Source organism: Ascaphus truei, chromosome 4 (assembly GCF_040206685.1).
Source record: "Ascaphus truei isolate aAscTru1 chromosome 4, aAscTru1.hap1, whole genome shotgun sequence".
Taxonomy (NCBI): Eukaryota; Metazoa; Chordata; class Amphibia; order Anura; family Ascaphidae; genus Ascaphus; species Ascaphus truei.
Window position 1 is genome coordinate 8,381,086 of NC_134486.1, and position 21,513 is coordinate 8,402,598.

Genomic DNA, 21,513 nt, shown 5'->3' on the forward strand with positions numbered 1-21,513 from the left:
TAGGGGAAAACATGGTATCATGGTGTCAATACATTTTAACCCCTTCTGTCCCAATACGGTTTAGCGTTAACCAGCCGTGCATAATACCTTTATTATTGGCCTTGTTAACCCTTCCACCGCCACTGTGACTATATCCAAAAAGGCTTTCGAACCAGGATACTTTTGTATCTTTATGTAATTCGGAGATCATATCAATTATTTTGTCCCTGTCATGCATAACTTGGATTCTGGTGATTATTGGTTCGATTTCACAAAATCCCTTCCAACCTTAACATGATATTAAAATTAGTTAACCATTGTTTCTGTCATCCCTCCGTGGAGGGTCTTGCTATTTTACTTAATTTGTTATTGGGAATTTTAGTGTCTGTTGAATTCATTCATCTAACACTCATACTAGCACCTCCTAATATGCTGGCTGTAGTGTCCCTTTTTGTTCTCTGATTTATAAGGACAATAGCAAGTGTGAATCATGTTTGTATGGATTGCACTTGAAATGCGGTGTACAGTATGTTGTACAATTCACATATTTGGAAGTAACCAACCAATCTCTTGGGCTAATTTTCCAAGTAACCAATGTGTATTTCATCTTCCTTGCTCCTGGTTTTGTTGTGTCTTGTCACGGGACACCAGGTACTTTTTACACCATTTATATATTACCGGGATCATTCATAAGGCAGAACAAGATATTAAAAACAAATTGCGTTTATTTTGGTAAACCCACGTACAACAAGAAAAATACACATAGAACAGTTAAAAATACACTTGCTGGTAGTCTGGGGGGGAAATCTAGGCTTTCCTAAGTGCAGGGCGCCCGCTTGGATGAGCTTACCCTGACCGGGATATACCCCTTGTTCTCCTGGTCCTCTTTTTGGCTTCAATCCTTAGCCGTGACCGCTCCGTTCGATTTTGAGAACTTGGGCGCAAAAGATGGGACTTAGTCCCTGTGAGGCAGACTTTTCAGGCTTCCAAACGAACCTTACATACACTCCGTTGGGCTATCCCCAGAACGGAGGGGGAAGAAAGCAGCCAATCGGAGGTGGTAATTCCTCCCCGTCAGCCAGTAGAAAGAGGGGCTCGACCCCAGTTAAAGTCAGAGGAGTAGGCGTGCCCAGCAGGCTCCAAAAGCTGGGTACGTGGGAAATATGATTTTAGCTAAAAGGAGAGCAGACTCTATGGCTGCTTCCTCCCCGGCTAACTCATTGCCACGAGCTGGGCCGGCTCCACCATGTCTGGAAACTACTAAAGGTGTCCCCACGGGGTGCCCTTTGTAGTCAGGACCTGGCCATTCGCCCTTTCCTCGCTCAACAAACATTTTCACACCTCTGGACATCCTCTCCCCTTTGAACTAAGGACCCTATGCAGACTTACTTTCACCATAATTGGTAGCCCGGGCAAGCTGCATAGAGCCTTATAAGAAATGTATAAAGCACCATAAAACATACTTTAATACATGGGGGACATTGGGGAGACGAATGTAAGGGACTTAGGAGTGGGATATCGGGGCTCGAAACTCAGGAGTCTGGGGGACGCTGGACAGACCCGTTGTAATTCTACTCGCGTACCGGAAAATAGTGCCTGCACGTCGGGTAGAATTAAGGTACTACCGGTAGCTCCGGCCCCCGAACTCCTGCAAACAAAAGAATTGCATTCTTACCCAAGTATCCCACCTAAAACTTACACACAGAGTTTCATGAGTCTGGGGTAAAAGGAACATGGAAAGTGGAAAAGCAGGGCTCACTTTAACTTTACATGCCTGGCCCCTGGTTTATAAGGCTAGATAGCTGCCAGGGACCCAATGGCAACCAGAGGGCTTAACCTTTATTATGAAGCCTGGTTACTCTTGCATGTCACAACAACAAAAAAACACATCTCTATCCTTATAAGGTAACCGAAAAATCTAAATTGTAATCACAATTTCCTATTCTTCCGATACTTCCTTTTTGTTATTGCTCGTTGGATTAGTTTGACTCTGCAGAAGAAATAATCATACCGGACTTGTCAGTCAGAAGTAACAGCGGAAGGCATCAAAGCTTATAGAGTTTCTTGGGATGTATCCAAGTTGGGTGTGAATTCTACAGGGTGTAAAACCATAACCACGTCAGCTAGTTCATTGATACTGGACAGATACGTTTTTGCTTCAAAGATTTATGTGTTCTGTGTTTTTTCTTTTTTTTAAAGCCCGGAATCACCACCTCCAGATTACACCTGGGAGCCGAGAGGGAAGGAATTCATTTTGTAGCATCAGCCACGGTAATTAACCCTTGTGTTGCCATAGTAGCGTAAAATACAAGAACAAACAATTATTATAAAATGTTATATAGACTGTCAAAGAATGAAACAAAGCTTGCTGTGAGCCATACTGCCATGTATAGATTATCTCTATTGAACATATATCATACAGTCAAACAAATCCTTCTATTTGTGACATGCAAATGAACACAAGAAGTAAATTATTTTCAGTGCTTTGATGTTAAAAATGTATTTTTTCATAGGTTAGGAAACTCCTACAGACTAATCAGTACAATAATACATGCAATGGCGTCAATACATTAAATATATTTGTGCAAATTCCAGGAATCTGTCTCACTACTCCCTAATCTTTACTAGTTTGTTTCACCGACTTAAACCTTGCGGCCTGGCACATAAATGTACCACATTACACACACATATACTGTATGTGCATTAGTCATAGCGCAGCAAATCGGCTACACACTGTCACACATTGTGGTACAATCGGTGCCATGTATGACGGATATTTACCTGCAGATGCTAAAGGCAGACAGAGAGTAGTCTTCTAATTCCTGTCTTCTATCCAAAGACTGGTACTTGCTTTGCAGGAGTGATTGCACATATTTCGGACAGCATGTGGCTGAAAGTGCTGCTGTTGTGGTATAAATTACCTGTCGCATTTGGGTGCTAGTAAAAAATGCAACACCTTAAGGTTGTCTTACATCATTTTGTGTTTCCTCCTGCAATTTTGCTGGTAACCTTTGTCTCCGCAAACAGGTTCTGCTCGACACCCTTTAGGTGCACTGACGAGAGATGGGTGAATGTGTGAAAATGTACAGAGTTTTTGATTCGTGGACGAATATTGGCATTCAAAGATGTAAAACAAAAATTGGAGCAATGTACAGTATGCAATTCCACCAGCGGCCACCATTCCCACATTCAATTCGACCTAACATTCAATTCGGCCAGTGTGTGTGAATAGTGGCGGCCGGCAGTATTGCATGTATTCTAACAGAGGTACAGTAGTCAAAAGTCCCCTTTTTTAAAAATCGAGCTGCAAATATTCACGTTTGCGAATAAATGCAGCAAATTAGAACGTTAGCAATTACTTTGCCCATCTCTGATCGTGACGAAGGTTTAACATCCCGGGGATATGAGACCAGTGATTCTTGCAAGAACTCGGGTATTGTTTGTTGTAATTGACACACCTATCATAAACAATAGCATGTAAACATACAAGACTTTGCTTTAGTAAACAGGAATACAGTAAGTTTATATAACTAAAGGAGAGTTTTGCTTGTATTGCTAAATCATCACGCATTATTACAGGTGCCTTCTAAGTGCTTGCTCATTGTGTCTTGGAGTCTGTTCTTAAAGGAGAAGTTTCTCCTCCTTGTTTTTATTTATATTTTTGTACCCCCATTTTATTAGGTGGGAACCTCCACTATTTTTAGCTTCGGAGTCGCTCCAGTTCCCCCCCCCCCCCACACCCCCTTGGTTCCCGAGATACTTACCGCTGAAGTTACCGGGTTTAAATCTCCCTCAGTGTAAACAAAATGGTTGCCAAGTCTCAGGCCAATAGGAAGTTGCAAGATCATCGGATCTGGCTTCCTATTGAATGGCCTTGTAAATCCCCTTTAACAACCAGGAAGTAATACCAGAATTTTACCAGAAAGTATCGGGAACAGGATGGTCCCCAGAGCATAGAATTGATTTATTTATAAAATGCTTTACCAGGAAGTAATACATTGAGTGTTACCTCTCGTTTTCAAGCATTGCTCGCCATTATTTCTTTTCGGGTTTGACAGAGCACACTGCATTGTAAGTAAATGAAAGACACAATAAATCCCTGAAGAGCTTACGGTACCATTTTTAGTGTGCCAAGGAAAAAAAATAAGTTCAAGTAATTTACCCGGGGTTCCGAAGAAAATGCCATCAGGTCTCAGACTGGGTTCCAACACTTCAAAGACGGCGTCTTTTTCCGATGAGGTTATGCTTCCAGTCATCGTATGTTACCTGTATTCAAGCTCAGCTGCAAAGACCGGTAACATTCCATCTTCCTTTTTGTGATATCCAGCCCTGAACAGAGCCCAGCAGTATACTGTCGGCAGCAGGGGAGGAATCCCACACTACGCCAGCTACTGCCCTGGTAAAGAAACCGCATGCAATGTACCTGCTTTTAACCAGTATTGCTGGGGCACTAAATATGTACACCACAGAGCAGTGAGCCAGAATGTGTCTGAGAAATGGTGCGGGGACATGGGGTCTGTCTCTATTGTATAAATAACAAGCGACAAAAGGTTCCTAATGCTACATTCAATGGCAAATATTTTGGTCAAAGTATTGAACTACATGACCCATATTTATGAAGAAAAATAAAGATAAAATACATATTAATGTACTAAATAATTTGTCATTGGATGTAGCATTGGGACCTTTTTGTCTCTTGTTGTATACATTTTGGTCACAAACCCAGTAGCACTCCAAATGACAAGAACAATATACAGTTGTGTGAAAAAGAAAGTACACCCTCTTTGAATTCTATGGTTTTACATATCAGGTCATAATAACAATCATCTGTTCCATAGCAGGTCTTAAAATTAGGTAAATACAACCTCAGATGAACAACAACACGACATATTACACCGTGTCATGATTTATTTAACAAAAATAACGCCAAAATGGAGAAGCCATGTGTGATAAACTAAGTACACCTAATGATTCAATATCTTGTAGAACCACCTTTAGCAGCAAAAAACTTTATCACTCTCACATCGTTGTGGAGGAATTTTGGCCCACTCTTCTTTACAACGTTGCTTTGGTTCATTGAGGTTTGCAGGCATTTGTTTATGCATAGCTCTCTTAAGGTCCAGCCACAGCATTTCAATCAGGTTGAGGTCTGGACTTTTTCAGCCATTCTGTAGTAGATTTGCTGGTGTGCTTGGGATCATTGTCCTGTTGCATGACCTAATTTCGGCCAAGCTTTAGCTGTCGGAAAGATGGCCTAACATTTGACTCTAGAATGCTTTGGTATACAGAGGAGTTCATGGTCGACTCAATGACTGCAAGGTTCCTAGGTCCTGTGGCTGCAAAACAAGCCCAAATCATCACCCCTCCACCACCGTGCTTGACAGTTGGTATGAGGTGTTTGTGCTGATATGCTGTGTTTGGTTTTTGCCAATCGTGGCGCTGTGCATTATGGCCAAACATCTCCACTTTGGTCTCGTCTGTCCAAAGGACATTGTTCCAGAAGTCTTGTGGTTTGTCCAGATGCAACTTTGCAAACCTAAGCCGTGCTGCCATATTCTTTTTAGAGAGAAGAGGCTTTCTCTTGGCAACCCTTCCAAACAAACCATACTTGTTCAGTCTTTTTCTAATTGTACTGTCATGAACTTTAACATTTAACATGCTAACTGAGGCCTGTAGAGTCTGAGATGTAACTCTTGGGTTTTTTTTTTTTTGCAATTTATCATGAGCATTGCGCGGTCTGACCTTGGGGTGAATTTGCTGGGACGTCCACTCCTGGGAAGATTGGCAACTGTCTTTAATGTTTTCCACTTTCTCACTGTAGAATGATGGACTTTAAATTGTTTGGAAATGGCCTTATAACCCTTCCCAGATTGATGAGCAGCAACAATTGCTTCTCTAAGATCATTGCAGATGTCTTTCCTCCTTGGCATTGTGTTAATACACACCTGAATGCTCCAGACCAGAAAACTGCTAAAACATCGGCTTTTATAGTGATGGTATCAGGGTCTCCTAGACATCCTGCTTCTATTCATAGTTCATTTCCTTGTCCACTGGGTGTGCTGCAGCTTTCTGTCTGCCCTGGGATTTGTCTGTCTGTCTCCTCTTGTTGCTCCTGTTCTCTGTCCTTCTAGTTCCTGCTTCCTGTCTGGGTCTTTGCTTTTGTGTCAGACTCCATGCCTATCCCCATGCTTATGCCGCAGCTTGTTCTTGTATCTGTTCCTGTACCAGTCCTGTTCTGTATTGGAGTCCTGTTCATATTAAAGGCCCTTGCTATTGAACTAGATTGCCCCAGTATGTTTCCTGCTTGCAAGTCCCAAACCTGTTCCTGCTCCCCTGCCCAGTTCCTGCTCCCCTGTCCTGCTTCTGCCGCCTGCCTCTGACCTATACTTGTGACTCCTACCATGCTCCCGCTGTTCCGGCCACGAGGTCCTACCCGCTCCTGGAGTCTCCGTCGTGACAGGTGGTCACACTTGCTGATGATCAATTAATCAACGGCATTTGATTAGAAGCACCTGTCTGCTACCTAGCATCTTAATTCCTATGGTAGAAGTAAGGGTGTACTTAGTTTTTCACACATGGCTTCTCCATTTTGGCTTTATTTTTGTTAAATAAATCATGACACGGTGTAATATGTCATGTGTTGTTGTTCATCTGAGGTTGTATTTACCTAATTTTTAGACCTGCTAAGGAACAGATGATTGTTATTATGTCCTGTTATGTAAAACCATAGAATTCAAAGAGGGTGTACTTTCTTTTTCACACGACTGTATATACATACATACATACATACATACATACATACACTCTAGTGGTTTGGACCTTGCTAATACTCTGTATGTCTCTATTGTATAAATAACAGAGAAACTGACAGCTACAGGACCATTTTTCTACCTAGAATGCCCTTCTCCTGCTCATTATGTACATCATTGATACAGTGCCTTTGTGCCGTATTCTTTTGTGTAAAGAACGATTGAATTCCTTACTCTGATTTGCCTTTTCCCTGCTTGACACTTGAACTCTCTGTCCAGATCATTCTAGTTATCTGAGTGGGATGTGGTAGTGGAGAACCAAAAATACTGATTGCCCAAAAATGAGTAGAATAAAATAAGTAATGATTTCTTTATTATCGAGCAATTGCAAGCAGATCAAAATGATAAAATGTCAAAGGCTTGGTCTGAACACTGAAAACACAAAACAATTTGCATATACAGGCAGTCCTCGGTTATCCGACACAATGCGTTACTCAAAATGGCGTTGGATAGCGAAACACGTTTCCCATAGGAATACTGTTTAAATGAAAGGTCCCGTTCCTGAAGGCATTTTTAATGCTAAAATACACAAAATATTTTATGCAGGCAATAAGATACGCAGCACACACATAATTATATAGTGTATATACTGTATTATATATATATAATATAACATAAAATATAATAATATAATATATTATATAGTATAATATTATATTATATATATATTATATACACATAAACAACTTTGCAAAGCGTTGTAAGAGCGATGTATAAGCCGTTTTGGCGTTGTAAAAATGAATATAGGTATGCATTGCATAGCGTTGGATAAGCCATTTGTTGTAAAGCGAAGCGTTGTAAAACGAGGACTGCCTGTATCAAAATCACTGAATATATTAGGCAATTGCTTTACAGCTAATCTAATGTAATACCCAATTAAGGATTAGCAAAAACACCTATTATGCCAAACTAAACAGAATGAGTTTTGCACTATTCCAACAACAACTACTGTCTAATCTTGTCAGTGGCATGCGACCCTGAGAGTTGCCAACTGTAACCCTTCTCTTTTGGTAAACAGTCTTCACTATCTCGGTCTCCCCGACCTCCTTATACAGTATATTCCTTGCAAACTGTTCACAAACTGATTAACCCTCTTGTCACCAGAGTAGTCTTACATAATGTGTCTCAGAGACGCCATACTATAATCCAATTCTCAGGCCTATTTTCCATACTTCCATAGGGGCAATAAGGATTTCGTAATCCGCAAACTAGTTTTAAGTCCCCTATTCTGTGCGCTGTGAAGCTGCCAGCTTCTCCATTTCAGGCAACTGGTGGGCTCACTTCAGATGAATAGGGCTTTGTTCTTCTATAGAAGAGAGGAGACGGTTTCAAAGCCTAACAAGTTTACTTTCCCGTGATAAGGTGTGCAGCGCACAGCAAAGATGAAAGAGCAGGTCTTGCAATAATATCCTTTATTTTTCAAACATCTGGTTGTGGGACAGCAGCAAACTTCAACGCGTTTCGTTCAAAAGAACTTTTTCAAGAAGTGCTGTTACAGTAAAAGGGTCAGTTTAAATACAGCTGTTCGCCCCGTTTTCGCGCCAAAACTGACGTCATGATGCGTCATTGAACCAATAGATTTCATCTGGCCGCGCATGCGCGGCGCGCCAGAGTGTCCCTGAATCCCCAACAAGCCTCAGCCGAGCTCAATCAGAATCGGCATGCCTCTATGTGCAGCCTCTGCTGAGAGCACGCCTCTGATGGCTCTGTAGGATCCTCCACACTCCCCGTTTTCCGCGCATGCGCAATAAGGCCACCGAGTCCCCCAGCCTAGGACATAGATGACAGTCCACAGCCTGCCAGGGGAGACACATAAAGTTATTTGTACTATGTGGAAGATGTTATACCACTGGAGGCACTGAAAAAGCTGGGCAAACAGCTCACAAACCACCATACACATATGCTACATACTACATATACATAGATCAAAAGTGATGTACAAAATATTCTATAGACTACTAAACTTAAACATATATAACTAAGGTCAAGAATGTACATATTTATTTACACAGTGCAAATTTAAAACGAATCAACATATATTTTCATATATGTTGATTCGTTTTAAATTCGTTTTAAATTTGCACTGTGTAAATAAATATGTACATTCTTGACCTTAGTTATATATGTTTAAGTTTAGTAGTCTATAGAATATTTTGTACATCACTTTTGATCTATGTATAGTTGCACTTTGGCTTTGTAATGTATGTGGTGGTTTGTGAGCTGTTTGCCCAGCTTTTTCAGTGCCTCCAGTGGTATAACATCTTCCACATAGTACAAATAACTTTGTGTCTCCCCTGGCAGGCTGTGGACTGTCATCTATGTCCTAGGCTGGGGGACTCGGTGGCCTTATTGCGCATGCGCGGAAAACGGGGAGTGTGGAGGATCCTACAGAGCCATCAGAGGCGTGCTCTCAGCAGAGGCTGCACATAGAGGCATGCCGATTCTGATTGAGCTCGGCTGAGGCTTGTTGGGGATTCAGGGACACTCTGGCGCGCCGCGCATGCGCGGCCAGATGAAATCTATTGGTTCAATGACGCATCATGACGTCAGTTTTGGCGCGAAAACGGGGCGAACAGCTGTATTTAAACTGACCCTTTTACTGTAACAGCACTTCTTGAAAAAGTTCTTTTGAACGAAACGCGTTGAAGTTTGCTGCTGTCCCACAACCAGATGTTTGAAAAATAAAGGATATTATTGCAAGACCTGCTCTTTCATCTTTGCTGTGCGCTGCACACCTTATCACTGGATTTCTACACCATACAGCTGCACGCCTGGAAGGGAGAGCCTGGGAAGGACATATAAAGTGAGTACATTACTGGGGGCTAACCCAATGAGGAAAGGGGGGGTGTCTTCGGACAACCACCCCAACCTTCAGGGTAATCTATGCCCATTTAATGCTTAGTACTGCACTTATTATTCAACACACCAGTGTATGCTCCCTTCCATTTACACAGTCCCAGCACTTTAGAGCACCTTTCACAAACAACTACAAGTTTACTTTCCCTACAGATCTTAGTCATTTAAATTGATGCAATAACTACTACAAAAACAGTGCTGCCGGTAACATAATCATAGAGCTCCATCAATGGCATTTATCAGCATCAAATCTAACCATTTTACACGTGACACAGGTACTTCTGGATGGAATAGCCATTCCGTGACATGTTGCAGCCTGTACTTTTTCTCTGCAGGTTGCTACTCACTTCTGTATATGCCAAGGGGTTACAATATGAGTACAGTGTGCACTTCCTGTATGTCTCCAAAAATTACCGCAAGGAAAAAACTATAGCACGCACCTAAAAAAAGAAATAGAAGATTCAACCTCTGTGTCATTTTCACATGCCTGATCTGTGATCCCTCTGCGGCTGAGAAGGCCTGAAGTATAGTGTATTGTTACAGGTCCCTCCAGCAGCAAATAGGTTAGTTATGGGGTTATCGGCTCAAGTCCACCCCAACAGGTCAGGTTTCAGGATATCTCGGCTTCAGCACAGGTGGCTCAGTCTTTCGACTTAGCCACTTATTGAGCCACCTGTACTGAAGCAGGGATATCCTGAAACCTCACCTGTTGGGGGGGGGGGGGAGGGTATTGAGGACTTGAGTTGAGAACCCCTGGGTTAGTCGCGTGTAAGAGATAACATTTATCAGCTCTGCAGTCAGGTTAGGAAGCCACAAATCAATGTGAATATTCCTTTGTACGTAGCTCCAGTCCAAGAGGCGTATGCCGAGGATGAGGACATCAAAGCGGTCATTCTTCTGCATGATGTTGGCAGTCCCAGCTCTAATGCAGACTCCTCCCCCATTCTTTGCGGTAAGCTGGTCTCTAAAACTTTGGTGTGGTCCAGACACTAAATAGTTGTGTTTAAAAATAGGGAGTTAAGTTAGAAAGGGGACTTCTATGTAGGCTCGCACTGGAGAGCTGGTAAGGGATGCATCTTTACTCACCTTTCTCTTTATTACCTTTTTTGCAAATGTAATAATACTTGGAGAAATGTAATGGAGCGACAATGTTTTGCTCTACTGTACATGATAGGATCAAGATGAAAATTGAAGACAATTTGTAAAATGAAGTACAGCAAATACAATTATCACTTGTGAGCACATTCACATGTCTCAGACAGATCATCCCTGCCCTTCCCCATTATCTCTTAGCATACAATGCTCGCACTGCAGCCAGGAATTCTGGGAAATGACATGCAAAGCACAGTGTTGCCTTTTGCTCCTGATCCATTTTAACATTGACCCCTGTAAGCTTATGCCTGCCGTGTTACATAGCTTTTTTTCAACACAGCTTGGGTTAAAGAAGAGCATAGTTTGTAAACCTACTCACAGGCGGCTGTTTTGACCTTTTGGGTCTCATTGGTGTGAGAACGGTTATACTGGGTTCACAATGCGAAGCTATAAGAGGTGTCAACCAAAATGAAGTAAAAACATGTAAAGTGGTGAGAAAAAGTTTTGTGAACACTTAGGATTTTCACATATTTCAAACCTAAAATGTTATTAGATCTTAATCTAAGTCCTAATAATAGATTAAGATAACCTGCTCAAACAACGCCACAAAAACATGATACTTTATCAACATTTATTGATTCAATATTCAATATCCATGTGTGATAAAGTATGTGACCCTTTAGATTCAGTACCTGGTGGGGCCCACCACTTGAGCAGCAATATCTTCAACTGCGCGTTTCCTGTAACTGCTGGTCAGTCTCACATCGGGTTTGAGGGATTTTGGCCCATTCCTCTGTACAGAACTGTTTCAACTCAGGGACATTTGAGGGTTTCTTTTCATGGGCAACTAGCTTTAGTTCCTGCCACAACATTTCAATGGGGTTTAAATCCGGACATTGACTAAGCCATTCTAAAACGCAGAATTTCTTCTTCTGCAGCCATTCTTTTGTAGATCTGCTTGTATGTTTAGGATCATTGTCTTGCTGCATGACCCACTTTCGCTTCAGCTCACGGACAGATGGCCTGACATTGTCTTCTAGAATCTTCTGATACAATGCAGAGTTCATGGTTGTGTCAATGATTGCACGCTGTTCAGGTCCTGAGGCAGCAAAGCAGCTCCAAACCATCACACACCCACCACCATGCTTGACGGTTGGGATGAGGTTCCACTGTTCGAATGCAGTTTTGTTTTTTTTGCCAAACATAGCTGTCACGGGAGACCAGGTTATTTACACCTTTTTACCAGGATCATTCATTGAGCAAAACAAGGTAGAGAAATAAATTGTAATTTATTCTGCATAAATTAGCTTACACACAGTGAAACACAAAATACAGACGAAAAAACACTTACTTTGGGGCTGGGGTTGAAAACTAGACTTTCCTAGGTGCAGGAAACTCTTTGGGAGAGGTTTACTCTGACCGGGACTAAGCCCGGAATCTCCTGGAACCCAAATCGGCATAAAGTTCCATACGCCACCGCTACGTTCTCTTCTGAGAACTTAGTCCCAAAATGCTGGACTTTAGTCTCTGGCGGGCAGGCTTGTCAGGCTTGAAATCGAAGCTGGTTTGGAACAGGGACTTACCCCTGTTAAGAAACGTGCCTCTAATCCAGCAGTGTGCTATTAATTGCACACCTTCAATTAACCAACCCCACATGCCTAATCAGAAGTCTGTCAGAAAAAGCCTGTTCTGAGACACAGGAAGAGGATTCCTGAGTCTCACAATTGGGGGCTGAACCAAGGAAGGACAGATGTCTTGAGCTGTAAAGAGACTGCAGGCTGACAGCAAGACAATACCTGGACAGACATTGCCTTCGCACACAAGGGTGCTGACCCAGGAGAGCAGAGAAGCCTGCAACTACAGCTACAAGAAACAGATTAGACTTTCTTATGGGACTTTTGTATATCTGTATAAATGTGTATATATATTTGGGGCTGGTAATTAGCTTAGCTAACCACCCAGTTAGAGAGGGTTGGGCTACATGTGTAGATATTCTCCAAAGTGGAGTAGGTTTTCTTTTTGCTGTGTTAAAGGGACAGGCGCAATAAAGCCTAATTTTAATTTCTCTTTAAACAGTCTCCATTGCGTACCCCTGAACACGTCTCTTACACGGTTGCTTTGCTATTACAATCAATGCATCTTTGAAAAGCCTGCCCACTCTCTTTCGGCTCTGACTCAAGGGGAACACACAACCTGATTGGCTCACGGCTTCTTATAATATTCTCTGCTTCATTCATAAAATAGCAGCCAATCAGTGCGTGGGAACTTTCTTAAGCAGCCAATCATAGCCAAGCTAAGTGGAAAAGTCGGGTCAGCAGGGAATTTGAAATAGCCAAGAGACATGCGCACACCTGCCACATCTCCCCCAGCTATCCCAATGCCACCCACTGGGTAGGCGCCCAAATTGTCTGGCAGAACAAGTGGCATCCCTGAGGACTGCTATTGATCTCCGGACCTAGTACTCCGCCTTTCCCCGCTAACCAAATGCCGTTCACACCTCTGGGCATCCTCTGGCTGCTTTGAACTTTGAACTCTGATGTCCAGCAGACATACCGGCGCCTATGGGCTGCCTGTTTGGACATCGGTTTTGAATGTAAAACCCACTGAAATACATTTTAATAAACACTGAGTCTCGGGGATCCCCTTCAGCTATGTGGGACTTTAGGTGAGGATCGTGGTGTTTGAAAACTAGGAGTCTGGGAGACACTGTAGGGCCCCAGTGCAACTCACCCCAGGTACCCGAAAATAGTACGAGCTAGCCGGGGAGAATTATAGGGCCACCGGTAACTCTGTCCCCAGGCCTCCTGCAATCAAAATTACTTTTTTTTCACCCCAAAACCCTACCTAAGACTTAGACTCACAAAGTTTGGGACGTTACACTTGAAATAATCGACCTACTATATAATGTTCCCTTAATGTAGAAATTACCTTTTTTTTAATGCAAAACAAGGCTAGGGAAATGCAAGGCTCTTAGGTCGCGCTTATAGTCACGGCGACGCTGACGTCACGCTGCGGTTGCTGAAAAAAATCACATTTAAGTGACTTCAATCAGGGTAAGTAAGCCCTTGCAAGCGGGTGCCCTGCACATAGGAAATCCTAGATTTCATACCCCAGACCCCAGTAAGTGTTTATATTTCTGTATTTTGTTTTTCTGTGTGTTTCCGAGGTCTTATCCAAATAAACCTCATTTTATTTCACTGCCTTGTTTTGCCTATTGACTGATCCCTTAAATATAAATGTGTTAAAAGACCTGACTCTTAATTACTACCGTATTTCCTCGATTCTAAGACGCACTTTTTTTCTCTTTTTCACGTGGCTGAAATAGGGACTGCGTCCTAGATTCGATGTACTGAAAAAAACACACACAAAAAACAGCCAGGGGGCGCTGCATAAGAAGCCACAGCCGCTTTCAGCGTTTCCCCTGCGTTTCTGCCACCCCCCGCCCCCACACAGAGGAGAGCAGTGTGTCCCGCTGCATGCCCCGCGACTCTGCCACCAAACCCCCCCCCTCCCTCCAAGTGCCGGTCCCCAAAGGCGCATTGTATGATCGGCTGCATGCCCCGCGCTCCCCCCTAGCTTGCTCCAAGTACCGGTCCCCAAAGGAGCAGTGTATGTTCGGCTGCATGCCCTGTGCTTCCTCTTCCCCCCCCCCCCCCCCTTGCTGGAATTACCGCCCCCACACAGGAGTGATTGATTCAGCAGTGTGTGGCTGCATGCCCCAAAAGCCTTCTGTCTGCCTCTGCTACTCACAGCTGTGCTGTCGGCAGCACAAGCCCCTCCTCCCCCTTGCTCCAAGTGCTGGTCCCCAAAGGAGCAATGTATGTTCACTGCATACACCACAAGCCCCCCTCCTCCCCCGCTCTGCTCGTTGGAAGTGCCGCCCCCACACAGGAGAGATTCATTCGGCAGTGTGTGGCTGCTGCATGCCCCACAAGCCCTCTGTCTGCCTCTGATACTCACAGCTGTGCTGCCGGCACCACAAGCCACCCCCACCCCGTGTCTGTCTCTGTCTCTGTGTTTTTCTCTCTCTCTCTGTGTGTGTGTGTGTGTGTGTGTGTGTGTGTGTGTGTGTGTGTGTGTGTGTGTGTGTGTGTGTGTGTGTGTGTGTGTGTGTGTGTGTGTGTGTGTGTGTGTGTGACCTTTCATTCTTTCCCCTTCCCTCCAATATCTATCCCCATTCTCTCCTTTCTCTCCCTCCCCTTTCTCTCCCCCATTCCCCTCTCTCCCTCTCTCCCCCCCTCTCCCTCTCTCTCCCCCATCCCTCTCCCCCATCTCCCCCTCCCTCCCCCCCTTTCCCCCTCTCTCCCCCCTTCCCCCCTCTCTCCCCCCCTCTCTCCCCCCTCTCTCTCACCCTCTCTCTCCCCCCCTCTCCTCTTTCTCCCCCCCTCTCCTCTTTCTCCCCCCCTCTCCTCTTTCTCCCCCCTCTCCTCTTTCTCCCCCCTCTCCTCTTTCTCCCCCTCTTCTCTTTCTCCCCCTCTCTCCTCTCTCTCTCCTCTCTCCCCTCTCTCTCCTCTCTCCCCCTCTCTCTCTCTCATCTCCCCCCTTTCTCTCTCATCTCCCCCCTCTCTCTCTCATCTCCCCCCTCTCTCTCTCATCTCCCCCCTCTCTCTCTCATCTCCCCCCTCTCTCTCTCATCTCCCCCCTCTCTCTCTCATCTCCCCCCCTCTCTCTCTCATCTCCCCCCCCTCTCTCTCCTCTCCCTCTCTCTCTCCCAACCTCTCTCTCTCTCCCTCCCCCCCCTCTCTCTCTCTCTCCCTCCCCTCTCTTCCCCCGTCTCTCTCTCTCTTCCCGCCTCTGTCTATATCTCCCCCCTCTCTCTCTCTTCACCCCCTCTCTCGCTCTCTTCACCCCCCCTCTCTCTTCCCCCTCTCTCTCCCCTCTCTCTCCCCCCCCCCCTTCTCTCTTCTCTCTCTTCCCTCTCTCTTCCCCCAACTCTCCCTCTCTCTCTTCCCCCCTCTCTCTCTCTTCCCCCCCTCTCTCTCTCTCTTCCCCCCCTCTCTCTCTCTCTTCCCCCCTCTCTCTCTCTCTTCCCCCCTCTCTCTCTCTCTTCCCCCCCTCTCTCTCTCTCCCCCCCCCTCTCTCTCTCTCCCCCCCCTCTCTCTCTCCCCCCCCCTCTCTCTCTCTTCCCCCCTCTCTCTCTCTCTTCCCCCCTCTCTCTCTCTCTTCCCCCCCTCTCTCTCTCTTCCCCCCCTCTCTCTCTCTCTTCCCCCCCTCTCTCTCTTCCCCCAACTCTCCCTCTCTCTCCCCCCGCCCCCTCTCTCTCTTCCCCCCGAAAAAAATTCTGCACATTTAATATAGTGGGGGTTTTTCCCCAATTTTTTTTATTAAATCAAGGGTGCGTCTTAGAATCGATGGCGTCTTAGAATCGAGGAAATAGGGTAATTGTCTACTTCGCACATCATTTTGTAGTCAAAAGGCATGAAATTGGTTAATATAAACCCTATTAGATATTTAAGTAAAGACCGGTTTTGATTCAAAAAGGTTATCGTGGAAAAACTATGAAATTTCCGTAATTACCATTGGGGTTCTCAAACTTTTTCTCGCCACTGTATTTCACCTATACTGTACCTTTGTTGGACTCGGTACTGTAAGTTCAAATGCATATTTAAAATGGGAGTTTGACAAAGTGTACAGCAAAACCCAAATGGCAAGAAGTGAAACATAATTGTTTTTATCCAGGAGAGAAAAACATGCTGTAGCTTCATAAGCGAACAGCAACTCATAGGCTACAAAGGTCTTTTTGTGACGCTCCCATGCAGTCACTTAACTTTGAATTGACAGAAAAACAATCACGTTCTGATGATACAAGGAAAATGAGAAGTAGTTACAAGAAGCAGTTATATGGAGCATGAACAAATGTTAAATGATCAATAACCAGAAAACCACTCCACTCAAATCCTCTTAAACGCCTGTGTGAAACTGCTAGTAAGATATGATGCTTGATTTAAGTTCTTTTAGTGCAGGGGTGGGGAACGTCAGGCCCGAGGGCCGTATAAGGCCCCCGAAATCATTTGGTCTGGCCCTGCTAAGGCAACTGCTATAACCGGGGTCACACTAATTTTTTTTTTTAAATGGCCGCCGCGCACTTGATCGGGAGGAGGTGGTGTGAGGCGCCGGCAGCCCTACACGATCGCCAGCAGCCACTACTAGCCCCAGCAGCCACTGTACTTCCCCCCGCAGCAGTCCCCGCACTTCCCCAGCAGTTCTCCCCGCACTTACCCCAGCAGCCGCCCTACACGGTCCCCCCAGCAGCAGCAACTACCAGAGGTGGGGGGGGGGGGGATCTGCATGCCTGCTGTGTGCCTGCCTCTGTGCCTGCCTGTGTGCCTGTCTGTGTCTGTATGGCCCGCGAACGATGTTATAAATATCCAAATGGCCCTTGGCAGAAAAAAGGTTCCCCACCCCTGTTTTAGTGTCTGCTACAGGAAGTGGAGAAGGCAGCACAAGGGGGATATGGAGGCTGAAAACCAGTGCACCCCACAGACACTGAATTCAAGTGTGTCTCCTTCTCTTCCATTAATACTGCTAAACCCCTGAAATTCTCCCGCACAAAGAGAGCAAATCAGGAAAAATAGCAACAATAAACATTGCGCGCACAAAGAAATAAACACCAAGTGGTTATATAGAGCAATGGCGGGAGAGTGATGTGGAACAGTTACATGGTGCTATAGGGAAAGATTTATAATACTTGGTGCGTATACAGTATGATGGGATGTATCATTTGTTGCCATCATTTTCTCCACTTTTTATGCATCAGTGCAACGCCTGCTGTAAATGTACTTAAAGTGAAGCACTGCCTTTTTCCCACTTATCGATGCGTGTACTGTACTGCAATCGTCATATACGTGCATAACTGATGTAAATAAGGCATGTGTAACAGGCTCTATAGTCTCCCCGCTTGCGCACAGCTTCGATACAGGTAGGGAGCCGATATTGCTGTTCAGGATGTGCTGACAGGCGCATGCGCGAGCTGCCATTTGCCGATTGGGCACTATGTCCTTACTCGAGAGTGTACTTAAAGTGAGTGTCCTTAACCCTCTGGAAGGTATTTGGGGGGGTCGTCGTATTGAAATGTGTTTCCTGTAAAAACAGTATGTCGCCTTTTGTTTTTTTTGAACTCTTGGAGGGCAAGTTTTCTTTTGGTGACCGAGTTTAACCCTCTAACATTTAAGGATATTAATTTAAGTGTCGTTTTAAGAGCCATTTATAGTTTTTGCGTGTGTAGTGCGTCCTACCTTTCCCTCCATTTTCCCACGATGGAGGGGGGACCTGCCTTCAGAGCTCCTCTTGTGATCTGCGTGGTTGCTTTGTGGAACCTCAGTGTCTGGGCTTTCCATTCGTCTAAGTTGGGTTTTGTCTGTTTGGCGTCGGCTGGGGGAGATAGGCAGGGAAGGATGGGGGGGGGGATAGAGAAGGAGAAAAAGAGAATGAGTGGGCGATATTTATGCCCCATCATGGGTACCCCCATCACTCTAAGGATGGGGGGGTAGGGCATAGTGCACCTTGGAAACCTCTCGGGACGTCCCATCTGTGGACCCATCTGGATACACCCGGAACCCCCTGTGGTTAGTCATGTGGTCAACTGGACCTACTTAGAAGGTAAATACGTTAACAAGAAAATGCATAACAAGTTCACTGTGCGTTTCCTGAGAATCGGTATGCTGGTCCTCCCTGTCCTTTAGTGTATGTTGGGTACTTGCCCCCTATGTGGGTGGCCGCCTGCAACCTTATCTGGTATCTCTGCCCTCCTCTAGGGTCTACAATCCTCCAACCGGGACACCTATCCTTGGTATTGTCTTAATGCCTTTTCCCTCAGCGTCCAGCTTCACTGTCTTCGGGGGTTATGGAGTTGGCTCTTATCTTGCCGGGGATATTACTAGAACTGGGTATATCTAAGAGCTCTATTTTATCGTGTTTGCAGTGGTCTGCTTCGCCTATTTGTTGGGTGTGATTAATTATCTTTGAGCTGCTTCGGGGATTGATTGAATTTCCATTTACATTGCTATGGCCATACTCCTATATTATAGAATTGATATGATATATCACCACTAGATGGCCCCAGAGGGATGTAAATCTCGTCTATGGGCTGTTTAAAGGATACAAGTTACTCCTCTGCCACCTTAATCCCCCTGGCGTTAATTTAGGCTTTATACTCTGGTAAGTGCCACCAGTTTAGAACGGATTCTGCTTAGTTCGTATAGTATACTCATCTATATCTATGCATGTCTAGCGTTCGTTCCGATTGCGATAAGCTTCCCCCTCAGCCCAGTCCCAGCCCCCCCCCAACCCCAATACCCGCGCCCCCCCCACCTCGAAACCCCGTGATCACCCCCCGAGGCCCATATACGGGGCCTCTCCACCCGGCCCCCTGATCAGGCGTATTATGCGTCTTGCCCCACTAAAAAAAGAGGGGTAGCGGTCCTATTTAAGCATACTGTCAAGTTCTCGCTAAAACAAGAGACTGCTGACCCAGAAGGGAGATACATTATCATACAGGGTACCCTGTCAGAAGTGGATATCACTCTTGTTAATATCAACGCCCCAAACGAAGGCCAGGCCAAGTTCCTAAGAGATCTATGTGACCTTAAAGACCCCCAAACTCGAACTACATTGCTACTAGCAGGAGACCTAAACATGATAGCGATGCCGGAACAAGATAGAACAAGCCCCACGGGGACTCCACATCCCCGTGTCACGGAAAAAAATGCCAGAGAATTCAGACAGATAATGAAGGAGTTCTCCTTGACAGACATATGGAGGGCCCAGCACCAGGGTCAGCGGGACTACTCCTATTTCTCTCCCCCACACCAAACCTACTCAAGGATTGACTATTTTCTGGGTACTAAAGATATCTTCCAAGCAACCTCCCAGTCAGATATAGGATCAATATCTTGGTCGGATCACGCCCCGGTCTCGCTGACACTCTCCCTCCCCTTCTATAGAACTAACCAATACATTTGGAAACTGAACGATTCTCTGATAAACCAAGTAGATGTAGAGACAGAAATTAAACAAAAACTCAGAGAATACTTCACGCTGAATAAGGGCTCCGTAGAGTCACCAGCAATGTTATGGGAAGCCCATAAGGCGACGATCAGAGAAAATATCATCTCCATAGCATCGCACAATAAAAAAATAAAGCAGAAACTCCACAATGAGCTAGCGGAGAGAGTCCAACTCTTGGAGCAAAAACATAAAACTAATCCCTCGAAAAAACTATTCAAATTACTAGATAAAACCAGATCTGAATTTAAGCAGATCCAAATAGATGAGGTGGAGAGGGCGTTGCGGTGGACCAAGCAAAACTACTACGACAAAGGTAATAAAGCCGACCGATTTACTAGCTTCTAAATTGCGAGGTATGAGAGCCAAATCCCAAATAACAGCTATTCAGGCAAAATCAGGTACGAAGACATTCTGTGAGACACAAATAGCGAATGAATTCTCGGATTTTTATAACAAACTATATAACCTAAATTTCCCAAAAAACAAATCCTCAGACGCGGAGGCTATCTCCAGATACCTGGAATCGTGCAAACTTCCGGAACTCTCGGAAAGTAACATCTCAGACCTAAACAAAGAAATATCCCTAGAAGAATTGATAGATGCAATCGCCCAACTAAAACCCAGCAAAACGCCAGTCCCAGATGGGTTCTCCAATCAGTACTACAAAAAATTTAAGACGGTTCTGGCCCCATATCTACTTGATGTGTTTAATGCGTTTCTGGAAGGAACAGCCATCCCACCATCCATGTCTAAAGCTAACTTAGCAATTATACCAAAGGAAGGGAGAGACCCACTACAGTGTGGTAATTACTGCCCCATAGCCCTCCTTAATTCGGACTTAAAACTGTTCAGTAAAATTCTTGCAAATAGATTGACCCCCATACTTCCAAGCCTAATACATATAGATCAAGTCGGGTTTATTTCCGGCAGACAGGCCTCAGACAATACTAGGAAAATTATAGGCATAATCGACCATGTACATCTCTCATCCACGAAGGCCATCCTGTTGAGCTTGGATGCGGAAAAAGCATTAACAGGATTAGGTGGGACTTCCTAGACCAAATACTAATTAAATATGGATTTAAGGGCCAATACCTAGAAGGGGTCAGAACCCTGTACAGATCTCCCACGGCAGTTGTGAAACGCCCAGGAGGAGACTCAAACCCTATAAATATAAAGAATGGTACTCGCCAGGGATGCCCCTTGTCTCCGCTTCTGTTTGCTCTCTCTATCGAACCCTTGGCATCAACAATTACAGACGAAAAAAATATAAAAGGAATTGAAATAGGAGAGACAAACTACAAAATATCCCTATTTGCTGATGACATTATCCTGACTCTCGCCAACCCCTTGATTTCACTCCCTTCAAATAACAAGGGAGTATAATTCGCTATACAAACATAACTATTCACCCTTATTTGAGAGGCTAAAAAAGGAACTCCAGAGCTGGAACAACTACCAGATATCTTGGTTAGGAAGAATAGCCACGGTCAAAATGAATATCCTACCAAGGCTCCTGTATTACTTCCAGACTCTTCCAATAGATATTCCAATGCCGAAGCTTAAAAGTATGGAAAACAGAATTTTCCAATTTATCTGGCAAAATAAAAGACCCAGGGTAGCTAGATCTATTTTGCTATCTCCAAAAGATTGCGGAGGCTTGGCAGTCCTGGATATCATTAAATATTATTTGGCTGCCCAACTCAAACAAGCAATAATGTGGAATAACGATCCAAATTCCAGTTGCTGGGTGGGACTAGAGTCTACCTAT

The 21,513-nt window shown here is 44.7% G+C and overlaps 1 protein-coding gene across 11 annotated transcripts in view; it reads left to right on the forward strand.

Annotated features, from left to right (window-relative positions):
* LOC142492560 (uncharacterized) overlaps window positions 1-21,513 on the forward strand; it is a 51,506-nt gene that overhangs the window by 19,346 nt on the left and 10,647 nt on the right. For 8 of the 11 annotated variants that reach the window (XM_075595290.1, XM_075595281.1, XM_075595282.1 and 5 more), the window contains 3 exons: window positions 2,179-2,250; window positions 4,307-4,378; window positions 10,489-10,596. In XM_075595290.1, the coding sequence (XP_075451405.1) occupies window positions 2,179-2,250; window positions 4,307-4,378; window positions 10,489-10,596 (252 nt within the window). Of the gene's footprint in view, window positions 1-2,178; window positions 2,251-3,006; window positions 3,107-4,306; window positions 4,379-10,488; window positions 10,597-21,513 lie in introns of those variants that run through there. The other 3 variants (XM_075595291.1, XM_075595283.1, XM_075595289.1) reach the window with 3 other exon arrangements.